General features: G+C 35.0%; 1 protein-coding gene across 3 annotated transcripts in view; it reads right to left on the bottom strand.

The window, feature by feature from the left end:
* The window catches only part of GPHN (gephyrin), a 740280-nt gene that overhangs the window by 80975 nt on the left and 644411 nt on the right, over positions 1-14894 (bottom strand). For all 3 annotated transcript variants that reach the window (XM_007987015.3, XM_073011087.1, XM_073011088.1), the window contains one exon: positions 10922-11014. In XM_007987015.3, the coding sequence (XP_007985206.1) occupies positions 10922-11014 (93 nt within the window). The remainder of the gene's footprint in view (positions 1-10921; positions 11015-14894) is intronic.

The raw sequence follows: 14894 nt of genomic DNA, 5'->3' as shown, positions 1-14894 counted from the left end.
TTATTCTAGCCGATCTTCCTAATACTACCTTATCCATGTGTACGTATGTGTCATGTGTGTGTGTACACTCATGGATATATGTATATATACACACACACATATATATGTGTGTATATATATGTGTGTGTATATATATTTGTATATATATCCATATGTCTCCATTTTTCAATAACAATTTAACTACTTCGTACTGTTTTCTTATTTATCTCCCAGTCTGGGCTTCCTGATGTGAAATAGGAAGAACATTCCTTTCTTCATTTGACGGCTGAAGGAAATGAATTATAGAATGAAAGAATTCAGGTAGAAAGAAAAGGTAAAGTACTCTGAACAACTTCTGGTTAATGGTAGAGCTAGGACTAAAATCCAGCCTCATAACTGTAGCACAGTATTTTTAAATAATGTATCAAAATTCTATTTATCAGTTAGAATACATAGGCAGTACTGTATCACATTTTCCATTGGCTATTTATTTTTAAATTGAAAAAAAAAATTCCAGAATTGGGATGAAAAAAGTTTATTAACAAATATATACAGTATAACAATGGCTAGATGAAGAAACATTCTTGGCGATTTAAAGAGTTTTCTTGACATATGATGTGGCTTTCAGACCAATATGATGGGGCAAAAATGTCTATCTAGTATGTTTTAAAATCATGACCATTACCTTCACGTTATCTGCAAACAGCAGAGTTTTGGGGGCATATCTACAAAAAATATATACATTATATATGAATATTTAACATTTATAATCATAGTGATAATGATATTTTCTCTTTTTAAAAGGGCATTAGATTAATTGCTCATTTATGTAGCTATAAAGTGATATTTTTTTCTAAAGGCTTATATAAAACACTGTTTATAATGAAGTCATCCCTTTTTTGCATAAATGGTTTTGGTTAGCATGATGTGAAGTAGGACAAAAATTAACACTGGGTCCCTTCTGTCACAAGATGTTGTATTTTATGCTTTATAGATATTATCCAAGTTAATAAACTCTTGTTTTTCTGTGTTTTTTTTTGAATCCTGTTATATTGTTCAATTTTTACTTGTAAAAAATATTATAGAAGAGTTTTATGGTAATGTTATTTTATTAAGCCATTTTCATGGGTTATTTTTTTTTAAAGTTTAAGAAGTTTTTACAATAGGCCAGGTGTGGTGGCTCACACCTATAATCCCAGCACTTTGGGAGGCTGGGGCAGGCAGATCACCTGAGGTCAGGAGTTTGAGACCAGCCTGACCAACGTGGAGAAACACTGTCTCTACTAAAAATATAAAATTAGCTGGGTGTGGTGGCAAATGCCTGTAATACTAGCTACTCGGGAAGCTGAGGCAGGAGAATCGCTTGAACCTGTGAGGCGGAGGTTGTGGTGAGCTGAGATTGTGCCATTGCACTCCAGCCTGGGCAACAAGAGTGAAACTCCGTCTCAAAAAAAAAAAAAGTTTTTACAACAGACATAGAAGTCATTGCTTCAACAATTATCAACATTTTACCAATCTTGTTTCATCTATTCCCCCAATTATTTTTGCCATCTTTCAGAGCAAATGATAATTTTCTTACTGTAGAAAATTAAAACATCAATTACCTTTCAAAGTTCCACACTAACTGCATCTCAAACGTGAATAAACTTACTTAAAATTGTTTCTCTACTAGATAAATAATTATCAGCTTGCTACCTCCTATGACAACCTAGATATTTTCTCTCTCTTTTTTTGTTTTGAGACGGAGTTTCGTTCTTGCTGCCCAGGCTGGAGTGCAATGGCGCGATCTCGGCTCACTGCAACCTCTGCCTCCCGCGTTCAAGCCAATCTCCTGTCTCAGCCTCCCGAGTAGCTGGGATTACAGGCATACGCCACCACACCCAGCTAATTTTTGTATTTTATTTTATTTTGTTTTTTTAGTAGAGATGGGGTTTCATCATATTGGTCAGGCTGGTGTCAAACTCCTGACCTCAGGTGATCCACCTGCCTCAGCCTCCCAAAATGCTGGGGTTACAGGCATGAGCCACCGTGCCTGACCCGTTTTCTCTTTTTTTACTTCCTGCACAAGGGGGAAATTAGCATTGTTTTAGAGTAAAGAAACCTGAATCTGAATCCTGGTTCTGTTTATTGTTAGCTTGAGGGACTCTCAGCAAAATTACTAAACTTCTCTAACCTTCAGTTTTCTTGTTGGTAAAAATGGGGATAATCACACTTTTAAAACAATACCTTTGAAGCTCTTTATTCCTTTTATTCATTCAGTAAATGTCTGTTGAGTGTCTTTTATGCCCCAAGTGTTAAATTAGGGGCTGGAGAGAGAGTAGGGGGTAAACCTAGACACTGCTTCTATTTTAGTGCAGTGCCAACCTGTTACAAGGTTTTTCAAACTCTGGATGACAAATGGAGGTAGGCTGTAGAATCAACTTGTGAAGAACTTTTTAATGAAAAGGATAGAAACATATTTCAACACACATGGTAAGGATGACTCTTGTTTCATAAAACTTATTTTTGTTTATATATGTGTATGTATGTATATTTATATGTACCATATATGTTATATATGTGTGTGTATATCATTGGCTTGTGATGTATAATATATTTAATGTATTTCTTCCCATGGGTGTGGTTAAAATAAAACTCTTAAAGTCACTGATGCATCAGGAGAGGCAGATATTAATCAAATAATCACATTAATGAATACATACATACAAATTAAGAAAAACACTCCAAAGCAAAGAAACATGATTTTATGACAGTATACAATTAAAGTACCTGAGCTACACTGGAGGGTCACGAAAAGCATGATAAAAGAATTTCTGATTTGAATATGAAGAATGAGTATGAGCTAAGTAGGGGTGTGTGTGGAGTGTGTGTGTGTGTGTATGTAGGTGGGGGGAGAGAAAGGGAGGGAGATAGGGAGGGAAGGGAGGAGAGGGAGAGAGAGGAAAAGATAGACATGAAGTGGAAGTGCTCCATCATTGTGTGCAAACAGAACATATGTGCAGAGGCCTTGGTTCATGTCTTCCTTATACCTTATACTCTAGCTATTATCAACTGCTAGTACTATCCCTGAGAGTACCAAGATAATTCATATTTTGGCTCCATGACATATGCTACTTCCACTATTTAAAGTATCCTTTTCTTATTCTTGCCTTCTGATTAAAGATTTTCTAGCTGTTAAGGCTCAGCTCAAGTGTCATCTTCTCTATGAAGTCATATCTGACTCCTCTCCCCTCAAGAGTTGTCAGCATCCTCTTTTGTTTCCCCAGTGTAGCCTGAAATCAATTATAGCTTTTAAATGTACTTACAGTATTTGCAAATCCCTGGCACTTGCTGTACAATGGGTGTTAAATAAATGTTCAATATGTTAAGTATTCAAAATGGTGGGTAGATGAATGAATGTGTTCCAAAAATGTTCTTAGAAGATTCATGCACAAATGAACAAATAAGTAATATTTTCTAACACAAAGTTCTATATTTGTTATATATACTTTTTGCTGATCCATATATATTGTTTCCTTCAAAATTTGAGTCAGCATCTTAAGAATGTTTAGAAAGATTGCTTTGGCTGGGCAAATCACTTCAGCTCAGGAGTTTGAGACCAACCTGGGCAACATGGCAAAACCCCATCTCTACAAAAAATACAAAAATTAGCCAGGTGTGGTGGTGTGTGCCTGTAGTCCTAGCTACTTGGGAGGCTGAGGCACAAAGATGGCTTAAGAACTGGGTGGTAGGTGGGGAGTGGAGGTTTTAGTGAGCTGAAATTGTACCACTGCACTCCAGCCGGAGCAACATAGTGAGATCCTGTCTCAAAAAAAAAAAAAAAAAAAAAAAAAAAGAGACTGCTTTGATTAATTCTGTATAACTTAGATTATGTCATTATTCTATCTAGCATAGTGCCTAGCTCATTGTTGATAATAAATATTTGTTAAAAGAATAAAGAAATGAAGTTGGCATTCTCATAAAGTTTTAGGTGGGAAGTATTTCTCTTTTCTCCTGTAAATGCTCATATCAATGTTCTGCATAATCCTCTAAATAAACTGAATAATGAGTAGCTGGAGGTCATCTGGGAGGTCATCTGGGGCAACCTAGTATGGAGTTTCAGGGAAGTCCACATGTGAAAGCGCTCTGAAGTGATTCTAAGGAGCAAGGTCTTTGTTACTGAGGAAAGTATACCAATTGTGGAGAGAATATGTGCTCACTTGCACTATGTTCTCTACCTTACCCTGAACCTTTCCAGTTGGTAAATGTGTCTCTATATTGCTAGCTAAGGAAGAATCAGTCAACCAACTACACAAAAGTTTCTTGGTACCAAGAGAGGAGTCATTTTTATTATTTCTCTTATTTCTCAACATTTAGTGTGCATGCAAATCATCTGGATATCTTGTGAATACACAGATTCTAATTTAGTAGGGCTGGGACAGGGCCTGAGATTCTAAATTCTAACAAGCTGATGCTGAGGCTGCTGGTCCATGGATTACCCTTTTTGAGGAGCAGAGCACTATAAGATCTAACTGAATACAGACAAATTCAGACTAAGAGAACATTTAAGGAATAAAAAATTAGTGAACTACAGGAGTCCAAATTTTACATTAACACTAAGGTTTGTCTTATAAAGACAGAAAAATAATTATCAATCTATCTAACTTCCTGATACAGTCATGAGTCACTTAACAATGGGGATATATTCTAAGAAATGCATTGTTAGGCAATTTTGTTGTGTGAACATCATCACAGAGTGTACTAACACAAACCTAGATGATATAGTCTATTATACAACTAGGCTACATGGTATAGCCTATTGCTCTTGGGCTACAAACTTGTACAGCATATTACAATACTGAATACTATAGGCAACTGTAACACAGTGCTAAGTATCTGTGTATCTAAACATATCTAACTATAGGAAACGTAATGTGTTGCACTATGTGGTCTTACAATGGCTATAATGTCACTAGGCAATAGGAATTTTTCAGCTCCATTGTAATCTTATGGGACCACCATCATGTAAGAGTCTGTTTTTGACCCAAATGTTAATGTGGTGCATGACTATATTTATTTAAAAATATCTATGATGGCTCAAGCCTGTAATCCCAGCACTTTGGGAGGCCGAGACGGGCGGATCACGAGGTCAGGAGATCGAGACCATCCTGGCTAACCCGGTGAAACCCCGTCTCTACTAAAAAAATACAAAAAACTAGCCGGGCGAGGTGGCGGGCGCCTGTAGTCCCAGCTACTCGGGAGGCTGAGGCAGGAGAATGGCGAAAACCCGGGAGGCGGAGCTTGCAGTGAGCTGAGATCCGGCCACTGCACTCCAGCCTGGGGGACAGAGCGAGACTCCGTCTCAAAAAAAAAAAAAAAAAAAAAAAAAAAAAAATCTATGAAAGAAACAGGTTAAAAAAAGTTGCAGTTTTTCAAGATGAATTCTACAAGTTTAGGTAGGAGAGGGTAGAAGTGGAGGTATGATAGCACATGAACCTAGAGCTTGGAAAGAAAAGAAAAAAAGAAAGTAAGCCACAGTACGTCATTAGAAAAGATGAATGGATTTGAAGGACTTCTACAGACTTAGAATTGTTTCCCTTGTAATTCTGACATATCTGCTAATGAGTTTTCTTTTCTGCTTTGCACCTGTAGAATTTAATTTGAAAGAAGTGATAAAAGCAATATAAACCCTAATGGCATATGCATTATGTAAACAATGTTTAATGCAAGACCCTGAAGCTGTTCCCTCTTATTCCTTCTTCTTCTAATGTCCAGAAAACACTTTTAGTTCTGTTTACCCATTTGTTTGAAGATTTCTGGTTATATTATTTGATATGAAATTGATACCACTAGATAACTACTCATTGTGTACATAGAAAACAATAATCTTCGAATCATCTGCCATGGAATTATCCTTCATTTTCCTTTTCCAGTCATAGTGATCTTTCAAGTCTCTTGAAATACTGTATAACTATTCATTTATTTTCAATACTAAAGAGTCTCATCATTTACACTTTAAGGCTGAACAAATTAGAGCACATAGAGATGGCATAACTTTCAGAGGTCCTAGAAAATAGTTGATAGAGGAATAAGGCAGAAGGAATAGTAATTTGTTTACTCTGCTTATAGAACTACACTGTCTGAGACTGCAAGAAGGGCACAGGGTAATAGTATTTATATGGATACTAAAGTTAAGATTATAGGAGGGGTTGGCAGGGAAAGGTAACGAGAGAAGGTGACAAACCTGGAATAAGAGGATTCATACTTACTGCAATTACACTCAAGTATTACATTGGGTAAATTGTTTGGAATTTTAAACTGGCTACCTTTTCTTATGGAAAGCAGGGAGGTGGGCACAGGATACATGAGTAAGAAGGCATTGTGTATTCTTTACCATTATCTTCCAGGGAAAATGCCTATTAATTGTTAGTATTTGGAAAGGAGGCGTTATTTTCCTAAGTATTTTCTTTTTGGAATTAACTAAACTAAATTATTCCAAATTATCTATCTGTTCACATGAGTATTACTCCCATATCATAAGGCCCTCTTTTTCACTGAAAGTATCCTATAGTAGAGGGCAAAAACAGGCTGTCAAATGAATTGCAGAACCAGTGGTAGCCAAAGAGGATTCAAATGGATACAGCAAAAGCCCTGAAATATGATTACTGTTGAAAGAATAAGAACTAGCTCTAAGTCACAACGGCTGTGGATTGTCTATATTGAATTTTGGTGTATTTTAACCCACTGTATGTGGGGTAAACGCACAAAATGTTAATAATGGCTTACCAGGGGGTAAGTTAATGGGTAGTTTAAAAATGTTCTTTTGATTATTTTTGCATTTTCCATAAGTAATTTCAATCAGAATGTAAACAAGAAAAAAAAAACTTTAAAAATTCTCTCTACCCAAATGGCAAAGCTTTCTCTTAATATACTTTTTCAGAACTGTATGTTATCCATGGCTCTGAAAATAATTCCTGGTTTGTTCAAAATATTCCTTTTTTCCAAATGATCCCAAAATAAGTTCTAAAGGGATAAACCTTTCAAATTGAACTTTTTCAAGAAAGCTGAACTTGGAGTTCTGAGATATTTTTGCCCTTATTAATATCCACAAAGAAAGTGTGAGACAATAAGCACCCACATCTATATAGGAGGATATGAATGCATCAAGAGGACGATTAGCTTAATCAGTGTGAAGGGAGAAACAAAATCCAAAAATGTGAAAATAAAAATACTGTATTGATTCAAATTGTAAATATGCCACTTTCATTTTTATTTTATCTACTTTTATCTTTCAAATTCATTCCCATATGAATGCAGTTTTAGGTTTACAGGTCTTCCTACTATTTTATATTATCATCACTTGATTCCTGCCTTCTTTACATTCTATTTTTTCTTAATGTTTTATTTTGAGCTGTTTCTACTTATTTCCTTAGTCATTTTATTACTGTCTTGATTTTTGAACTCACATACCTTAAAGCAAGTGATCCTCCAACTGGTTTGGAGTTTTATCCCACATGTTTCTGAAGGATACTGGCTAATGCTTAGTGATCCAGAGCAAGTTAGCAACATCTTTACACCTAGAGGGTTAGCAATGCCCACGAGTGCCACTGGTTATTACTGGAAGGCCTAAGGTAAAGGCAGAGGAGAAGAAAATAGGGAGAATCAAGGGAGCAGGGAGAAAGGAACCAGAGTAAAGGAAGACAGGGGTAGAGAGAAGGAGGTACTCAAAGGAGGGTCGTAGAGAGCCACAATTGGCCTCAAAGATATTCTTTACCAAAACACTGCCTGGGGTGGTATTTATAATAGAAAAGAGGCTAATGAATACATTTACCTTTAAAGAAATGAAAATCATCTTAATTACTAAATATAGTAAAAATAACTTTTAGGATTCATAGAGTTTATCTTCCTAAATTACAGACAAAAGTGAGGAGGTATAAACTGGAAAATTCAGCATAGTTGTAAGACCATGCCACTTGTCTACAGAAGACTTTTGCTTCTTTAATTATGATGTTCATATTGTACACACAGACACACTAACCATTCCTACTTTGAGATTTAACCATCTACAGAATGGTTATCACTTATGTCTCTCTTATATGTTACATATCTTGGAGAACTAGCAACTCTTTGCAAGAAAGAAACAATGTGAATCAGCTTCATGGTAGATAATCTCTCTGACTCTATAATGTGAGATGCCATTTTAGATTTTTTTCTGGTGAAATAACTAAAAAACCCCTCCCAAACAAAAGCATAAATAGGATACTAAATGGTAATTTTACATAAAATTTTTTTGATGAGTTGTACAGTGTCTGAAAAGCTCATAGGGGCTAATTGCTCCCTTTGGCAACAAGAAAAGCTAACAGCAACCGTTTTTTTTTTTTTTTTTTTTTTTTTTTTTTTTTAAATTGAGGTGCTGCTAGCTCATGTAGAAATCACAGAACAATATTCTGTTTGGGAATAATTCTGCCTCAAATAATTTATTTTCTCACTCTCTCCCACTTTATTTATAAAAAACAGACTTCTTTGTCTCTGGTGTTTCATCTGCTCTAGCTGTTTGCTTTACTCTGGAAGCAAGAATTCTTTGTCATTTTATAGTAATCCTGTATAGCTATAAATTGTAACATCAAAACAGAATTTACTTTTTAGATGGGCAATAAGAAACTATTTCAAGCCAACAATGACGTTGGGAAAAAAAAAGAAACTAGAAGAGCCAGTGAAGCTATCACAAGATAAAATAATTTTCTGTCTGGACAATATTTATTCTGATCAACACTGTAGAAGGAAGCAATTTGAAAGAAAAAAACACAGGAGCCATTGGGAATTTGGTATTTATGTTTTGGCCTTGCCAATTTCAGAAGTATTCTGATATAGTGAGATCAAGCTGAATGAAGTGAATCGAAAATAATCTTCCTGAGAAAGAATACACTAGTGGAAATGAAAAAACATAAGGTCAATCTCTCTACCATTTTATTTACACAGAAAATGAGAGTAGCAATTCAAATGTTAGCCCTTTTTCAGAGATAGTTTAAGAAAATGTGTTTAAAATAATAATAGTGATAATAATGGTTACTACCATTAAACATTTTAAAATACAATTATCAAGTGTTCTTTTTTTTTTTTTTTAAATGTGTGTCAGGTAGTTTACTAAGGCTTTCTACAACCTCATCTAATCCTTACAACAACCTGCTGGGGTAAGTATTGTTGTAATTATCATAATTTTAGAGATGAGAAAACTGAAGCTAAAAAAATTTAAGTGATTTGCTCAAAGTTACACAGATGGAACTGGTACTAAAACCCAGATCACTCAAGCTTTGCTCAATGCTTGTAGCCTTAACCATTTGCTATATTATCTCCAACATCAAAAGATAACTATGAAGAGATGATGGAACACAGAGATTAATGAAGTATTTAATTACAACAAAAAGGAAATTACAGGTTGATAATCTTTTACATGAAATGCTTGGGACCAGAAGTATTTTGGATTTTGATGTTTTTCAGATTTTGGAATATCTGCATATACATAATGAGATATCTTGCGGATGGGACTGAAGTCTAAACACAAAATTAATTTATGTTTCATATATATCCTATACACATAGCCACAAGGTAGGTAATTTTAAACAATGTTTCAAATACTTTTTCTAAACAAAGTTTTGAGTGTGTTTTTACTGTGACCCTTCACATGAGGTCAGGTATAAAATTTTCTACTCGTGGTGCCATGTCAACACGCAAAAAATTTCAGATTTTGGAGTACTTCAAATTCTGGATTTTTGAATTAGGGATGCCCAACCTGTATTTTCATGGCTAAATGTAACTAAAAAAAAACCAAAACCAAAGCCAAGTAAGACACTCCATAACTCCATATCTCATGTACCCCATTAAAAAGGGATTGGCATGCTTAACAGCTCTGATAAACTGAAAATTTTTTTTAACACATTTCTTCAATGATATCAAGCTTGTATTAATAACCAATAACATAATAACAATGTATCATAGTTGGAAAATCACTAAGAGAGCAGATTTTAAGTTTCACCACAAAAATGATAAGTATGTGAGGTAATATATGTGTTAATTAGCTCAGCTAAGCCATTCTACAATGTATACTACTTATTTTAAAATATCATGTTGTACATGGAAAAACAAAAACAAAACCAAAAAAATCAACAACAGTTTCTAAGCAATTCAGAATTTACATTTGGGGTTCTTAGATTGGAATTTAGGCAGAAAAATGCTATTTAGTATTTGCTTTTAAGCTTTATGCAATCTCAGGCAACTTTGCATTAGCTGTTGGGGCTCCAGAATTTTGAAATATGGCATCTTCTACAGAATTAGAGGTTTCCCTCATGTCTGCTTTTTATGAAGCCCTTTACTGATGTTTGAGTTGAAAGCGGAACAGACCACCTCAACTTTACCCTTGTGTTGGGAGTCTGCTCTTTTTTCTTAGACCATATAGATGTTTTCAACTAGAAAACATTTGGAAAACTTCCACACCAAGAATGTATACTGTCTGGCATGTGTAGGAACAGAAAGAATAAATTGAAGTACAGTGTTTTAATTTTCTTCCTATATATTTATTTGTAAGCAAGAATTTTAGTAACATAAAGGATAAACACTTGATGTGACAGATTCCACATTTACGCTGATGTGATTTTTATGCATTGCATGCCTGTATCTAAACATCTCATGTACCCCATAAATATATATACCTACCATGTATCCACAAATATTAAAAATAAAAAATTTAAAAAAGAGAATTTTCATATAACTTTTCTTTATCTGAAAAGTTTTAATCAAGACTGTGCTAGAAAATATACAGGTGCAGATTAACATGGTTATCTGTGAATTTTGACAATCATGGGGAAACAAACCTAACAGCTACTGGGTGCTTGGGCTAAGCCAACAATCTGAAAAAAAAAAAATACAGTGTAAGTCTGATCATGTTTAAGAGAACCAAAATATTCACCTCGGACAGCATAGCCATCTTTTACTGATGCTGGGAAGGGCGGTAAATTGTCTTTTGCATATACATCTTGAGCAAGGACTCGCCCCATTCCATCTGAAGGAAGAGAAAAGAAGGAAAATGTAAATATCAAGAGCAAGGGGTAAGCAGGCAGTCATAAACAAGATGGGCATGAGTGCTTGTCTGTCACAGCTTGTAAATGGGTTCAGTCAGACCTCCTGATTTCTGTCCCAAGAAATAGGGGGCAGAAAGAAGAGATGCATTCTGGTGCCTGAAATAACAGATTATATTCAGTCAATTGATGGCAATGTTTGTAGAGATTATCTGAATATGAGGTGCTATACAGTAATCAAAGATGTGTTCAGTTGATGTGTCAGTAATCCTTTAACAACCCAAATATGATTTTCTTTAAAAGGAAAGCCAACTTTACACATTTTCATACCCATTGACCTAGTAGTTTGACTTCTAGAACTCTATCCTAGGAAAAATGGATAAATGTTTCTGTATATGTTTATTTCAGAGTTGCTTACAATAGAAAAAATGGAAAGAAACCAAACTATCAACAATATAGGTATTTAAATAAGAAATGATATATTCTTAAGATAAAATATTATGGAGGCTAAAGTAATATTTATGAAGAATATTCATTGACATAGAAAAATTCCTATGATATATATTTTTACCACATGCGAAGTCAAATCTGCAGCATATAGTCTTAACTATATTAAGATATAAGCGTACATATCAATAGAAAAAGAAGGAAAAACCATACATGAAAATATAAAGCATTTACTACTTCAGAATGTTAGATTTATGATTTTTATTCCCTTTGCTCTACTTTTCCAAAAATTTCCACATTTTCTACAATGAACGCATCATTTTTTAATCCTAAAGTTGTTTTTTTCTTAAGAAGACAAAGTTTTTTAAAAAAAGGAATGTCCCAGTCATTCCATTTGAGTTTTAGCCTTTGATTTTGGCTTCATTAATTGAAATAATTTAGTGCCTATAAGAAGAGCACCAGTAACCTTTTGTATGAAGTAAGTATTCAGACTACTCTGGATGAAAATCACTTTTGGCTCAGAAATTCGAACTAGTGCCAACAGGAATAAGTTTCAGGAGTCACAACCAATTCCTTAAATCCTCTAGTCAGAAACTGTCTTTATTGTTAATTTAAAAAAAGGAAAGCAAAAATAAATGAGGTTAAAAAAAGAGGAAGAGGAAGGATTAAAAGAAACCAAGACAAGTAATACAGGACTTGATTTACATGAAGTATTTGTATAATTTATAAAATTTCATTGATCCAGAGCTGGATAAGTGAGTCTGTATTTTTTATCTTTGACTTTAGCCACCTAGGGTCCCTGATTTCCAGATCCTAGGACCTAGAAGTAAGTGTAGAGAGATTTTTAAATTTATATTCTGACCATCTGATTTTCAAATTTCTATTCTGAATATCACTATATTCTATAGTGATATTGACTCTTCCCTTTTGGCACTTGAGTTGGAAGGGAGAACTCAGCAGATTCTAGCTTCAGATACTCTTAGGATGTTGAAGCTATTCTGGAGCTATACTGGAGGTCTGGGCCATACTATGTAAGACAAGGGAAGTGGTGGGACCATAGGGTCTAGTTTGTATTCACATATATAACATTAACTCCCAAATGAACCTGAAGCTATATGGTCCCTAGTAGCGGGCCCAGTGGTGCTTGTCCAGGATCACAATAAACCTCATGGGATGCTTCCTTATGTGGAAGTAGTTTGTCCTGGCATTGGGGGGTGTAGATCAAAATGTAAGCTCTACACCAGCTCAGAATCTACATGAATGACTTTGTGGAATTTTGAATAGTGCACTAATAGTGGTTAATAATCAGAGATAGCACAAGGGCTGAGTTTTTCTGGTGGCTAGCCCCATTGATATAGTAAATGTTTATTAACATTGTATGAATTACATATATAATCTCACTTAATCCCATGAAAATCTGGTAGAGCACTGTTAGGTTCATTTTACAGGTGAAGGAAGACAGTGTTTTTTGTTTTTGTTTTTTTGAGACGGAGTCTCGCTCTGCCACCCAGGTTAGAGTGCAGTGGCGCGATCTCGGCTCACTGCAAGCTCTGCCTCCCGGGTTCACACCACTCTCCTGCCTCAGCCTCCCAAGTAGCTGGAGCTACAGTGCCTGCCACCAGGCCCAGCTAATTTTTTTTTTGTATTTTTAGTAGAGACGGGGTTTCACCGTCTTAGCCAGGATGATCTCGATCTCCTGACCTCGTGATCTGCCCGCCTTGGCCTCCCAAAGTGCTGAGATTATATAGGCGTGAGCCACCGCACCCGGCCATAAGAGAGGTTTAAATAGAGTAAGTCCTTACCTACAGCAATATATTTCATAGGTGGCTAAGGTAAGATGGAAAAACTAGATTTTAGAACTTTTCAGCCATACTATCACCATAGTAATAACTACTACAACTCATGTTCCCTCTACCCACTGCTCTTCCTTTATGTCCCTCACATTTAAAAAGTTTCAAGTTAAAAAATTAAACATAATTACTGTATAAACCAGCAATTCCATTTCTAGGTATACATCCAAAACATTAAAAGCTGAGACTTGAACACATATTTGTACACCCATATTCACAACATTATCCACAATAGTCAATGGTGGAAGCAACTCAAGTATCTATTGACAGATGAATGGATAAGCAAAGTATGGTATATACATACAGAAATATTATTTAGCCTTAAAAAGGAAGGAAATTCTGACTATGTTACAACATGGATGAATCTTGAGGACATTCTGCTAAGTGAAATAAGCTGACCACAAAAATACAAATATTTTATGATTCCACTTACACGAGATACATAGAGTAGTCAAATCACAGAGATAGAAAGTAGAATGGTGGTGGCAGGTGCTGGGATGAGGAGGGAAAGGAGAGTTAGTGTTTAATGGGTATAGAGTTTCAGTTTGGGAAGACCAAAAAGTTCTAGACATGGCTGGTGGTGATGGTTACAGAACAATGTGAATGTACTTAATGCTATTGAACCATATGCTTAAAAATGGTTAAACTAGTAAGTTTTATGTTACATATATTTTATCACTACAGACACCATCACCAACAACAAAAAACTACAAATTTGTTGGCCATAAGAATCAACAGTTAGTGTAGTCACTTTTCCACCCTAAGTTCTTGCCAGTAGCCCCAAAGAAACAGGCTTAGCATGACTCTCTTTCTTCCAATATTCTAAGACAGGGGCTTTATATTTAATATGCTAAGTTTGAAAGACAACTGATACTGACAGCTGTATTATAGATCTCACAGTGTCTTGAAATGCACATGAATGAATTATTTTAATACTCTGAGGAGAGGAATAATGATTATCTTCTGCTTTTGCAAGATTTAGATACATGGAAGTGGAGGAAAGTTGAGTAAGGTCTCACTGACAATTTGGATAAAAGAATATCAGCACACTTGATTTCTGTCTTGAATGCCTGAGTTGTTCATACATCTTATTGTGTAATTCCATTCTGGAAGGCTCCTATGGTATAGAATCTACTCAATAATAATTTGATAACATTTGATTCTGGAATCTAAAAACTTTGTTCTGGTAGTTTGCAATAATATTTACTCCCCATTCTAACATATATACAAATACTAAAAAATATCCCTTGAATTTCTGAGGAGGCTCAAATGAGAAAAATGTATGTATGACAAGGAATTATGTAGTTATTTAAATGCTGCAACCCACCCAAACTTTAGTAGGTTAAAAATTAATAAACATATCCTATTATAATAATTCTGCAGTGCTAGTTTAAGAATCGCTTAGCACAATGTGGGAAATATTTATACTGTGATTGACCTTTATTTCTAGCAAATGTCCAGTTTCTGATACAAAGTATGATTTGTCACATCTTAAACATTCTGGGCTTTTTCTAGTCTGTGCTTTTGCAGATCATCTTGCATTGGACAGGAACGCTTTTTTTTCTTT

This window comes from Chlorocebus sabaeus, chromosome 24 (genome assembly GCF_047675955.1).
Source record: "Chlorocebus sabaeus isolate Y175 chromosome 24, mChlSab1.0.hap1, whole genome shotgun sequence".
Taxonomy (NCBI): domain Eukaryota; kingdom Metazoa; phylum Chordata; class Mammalia; order Primates; family Cercopithecidae; genus Chlorocebus; species Chlorocebus sabaeus.
Note: the sequence above shows the minus strand (reverse complement) of the source record. Positions and strands in the feature narration are given on the sequence as shown.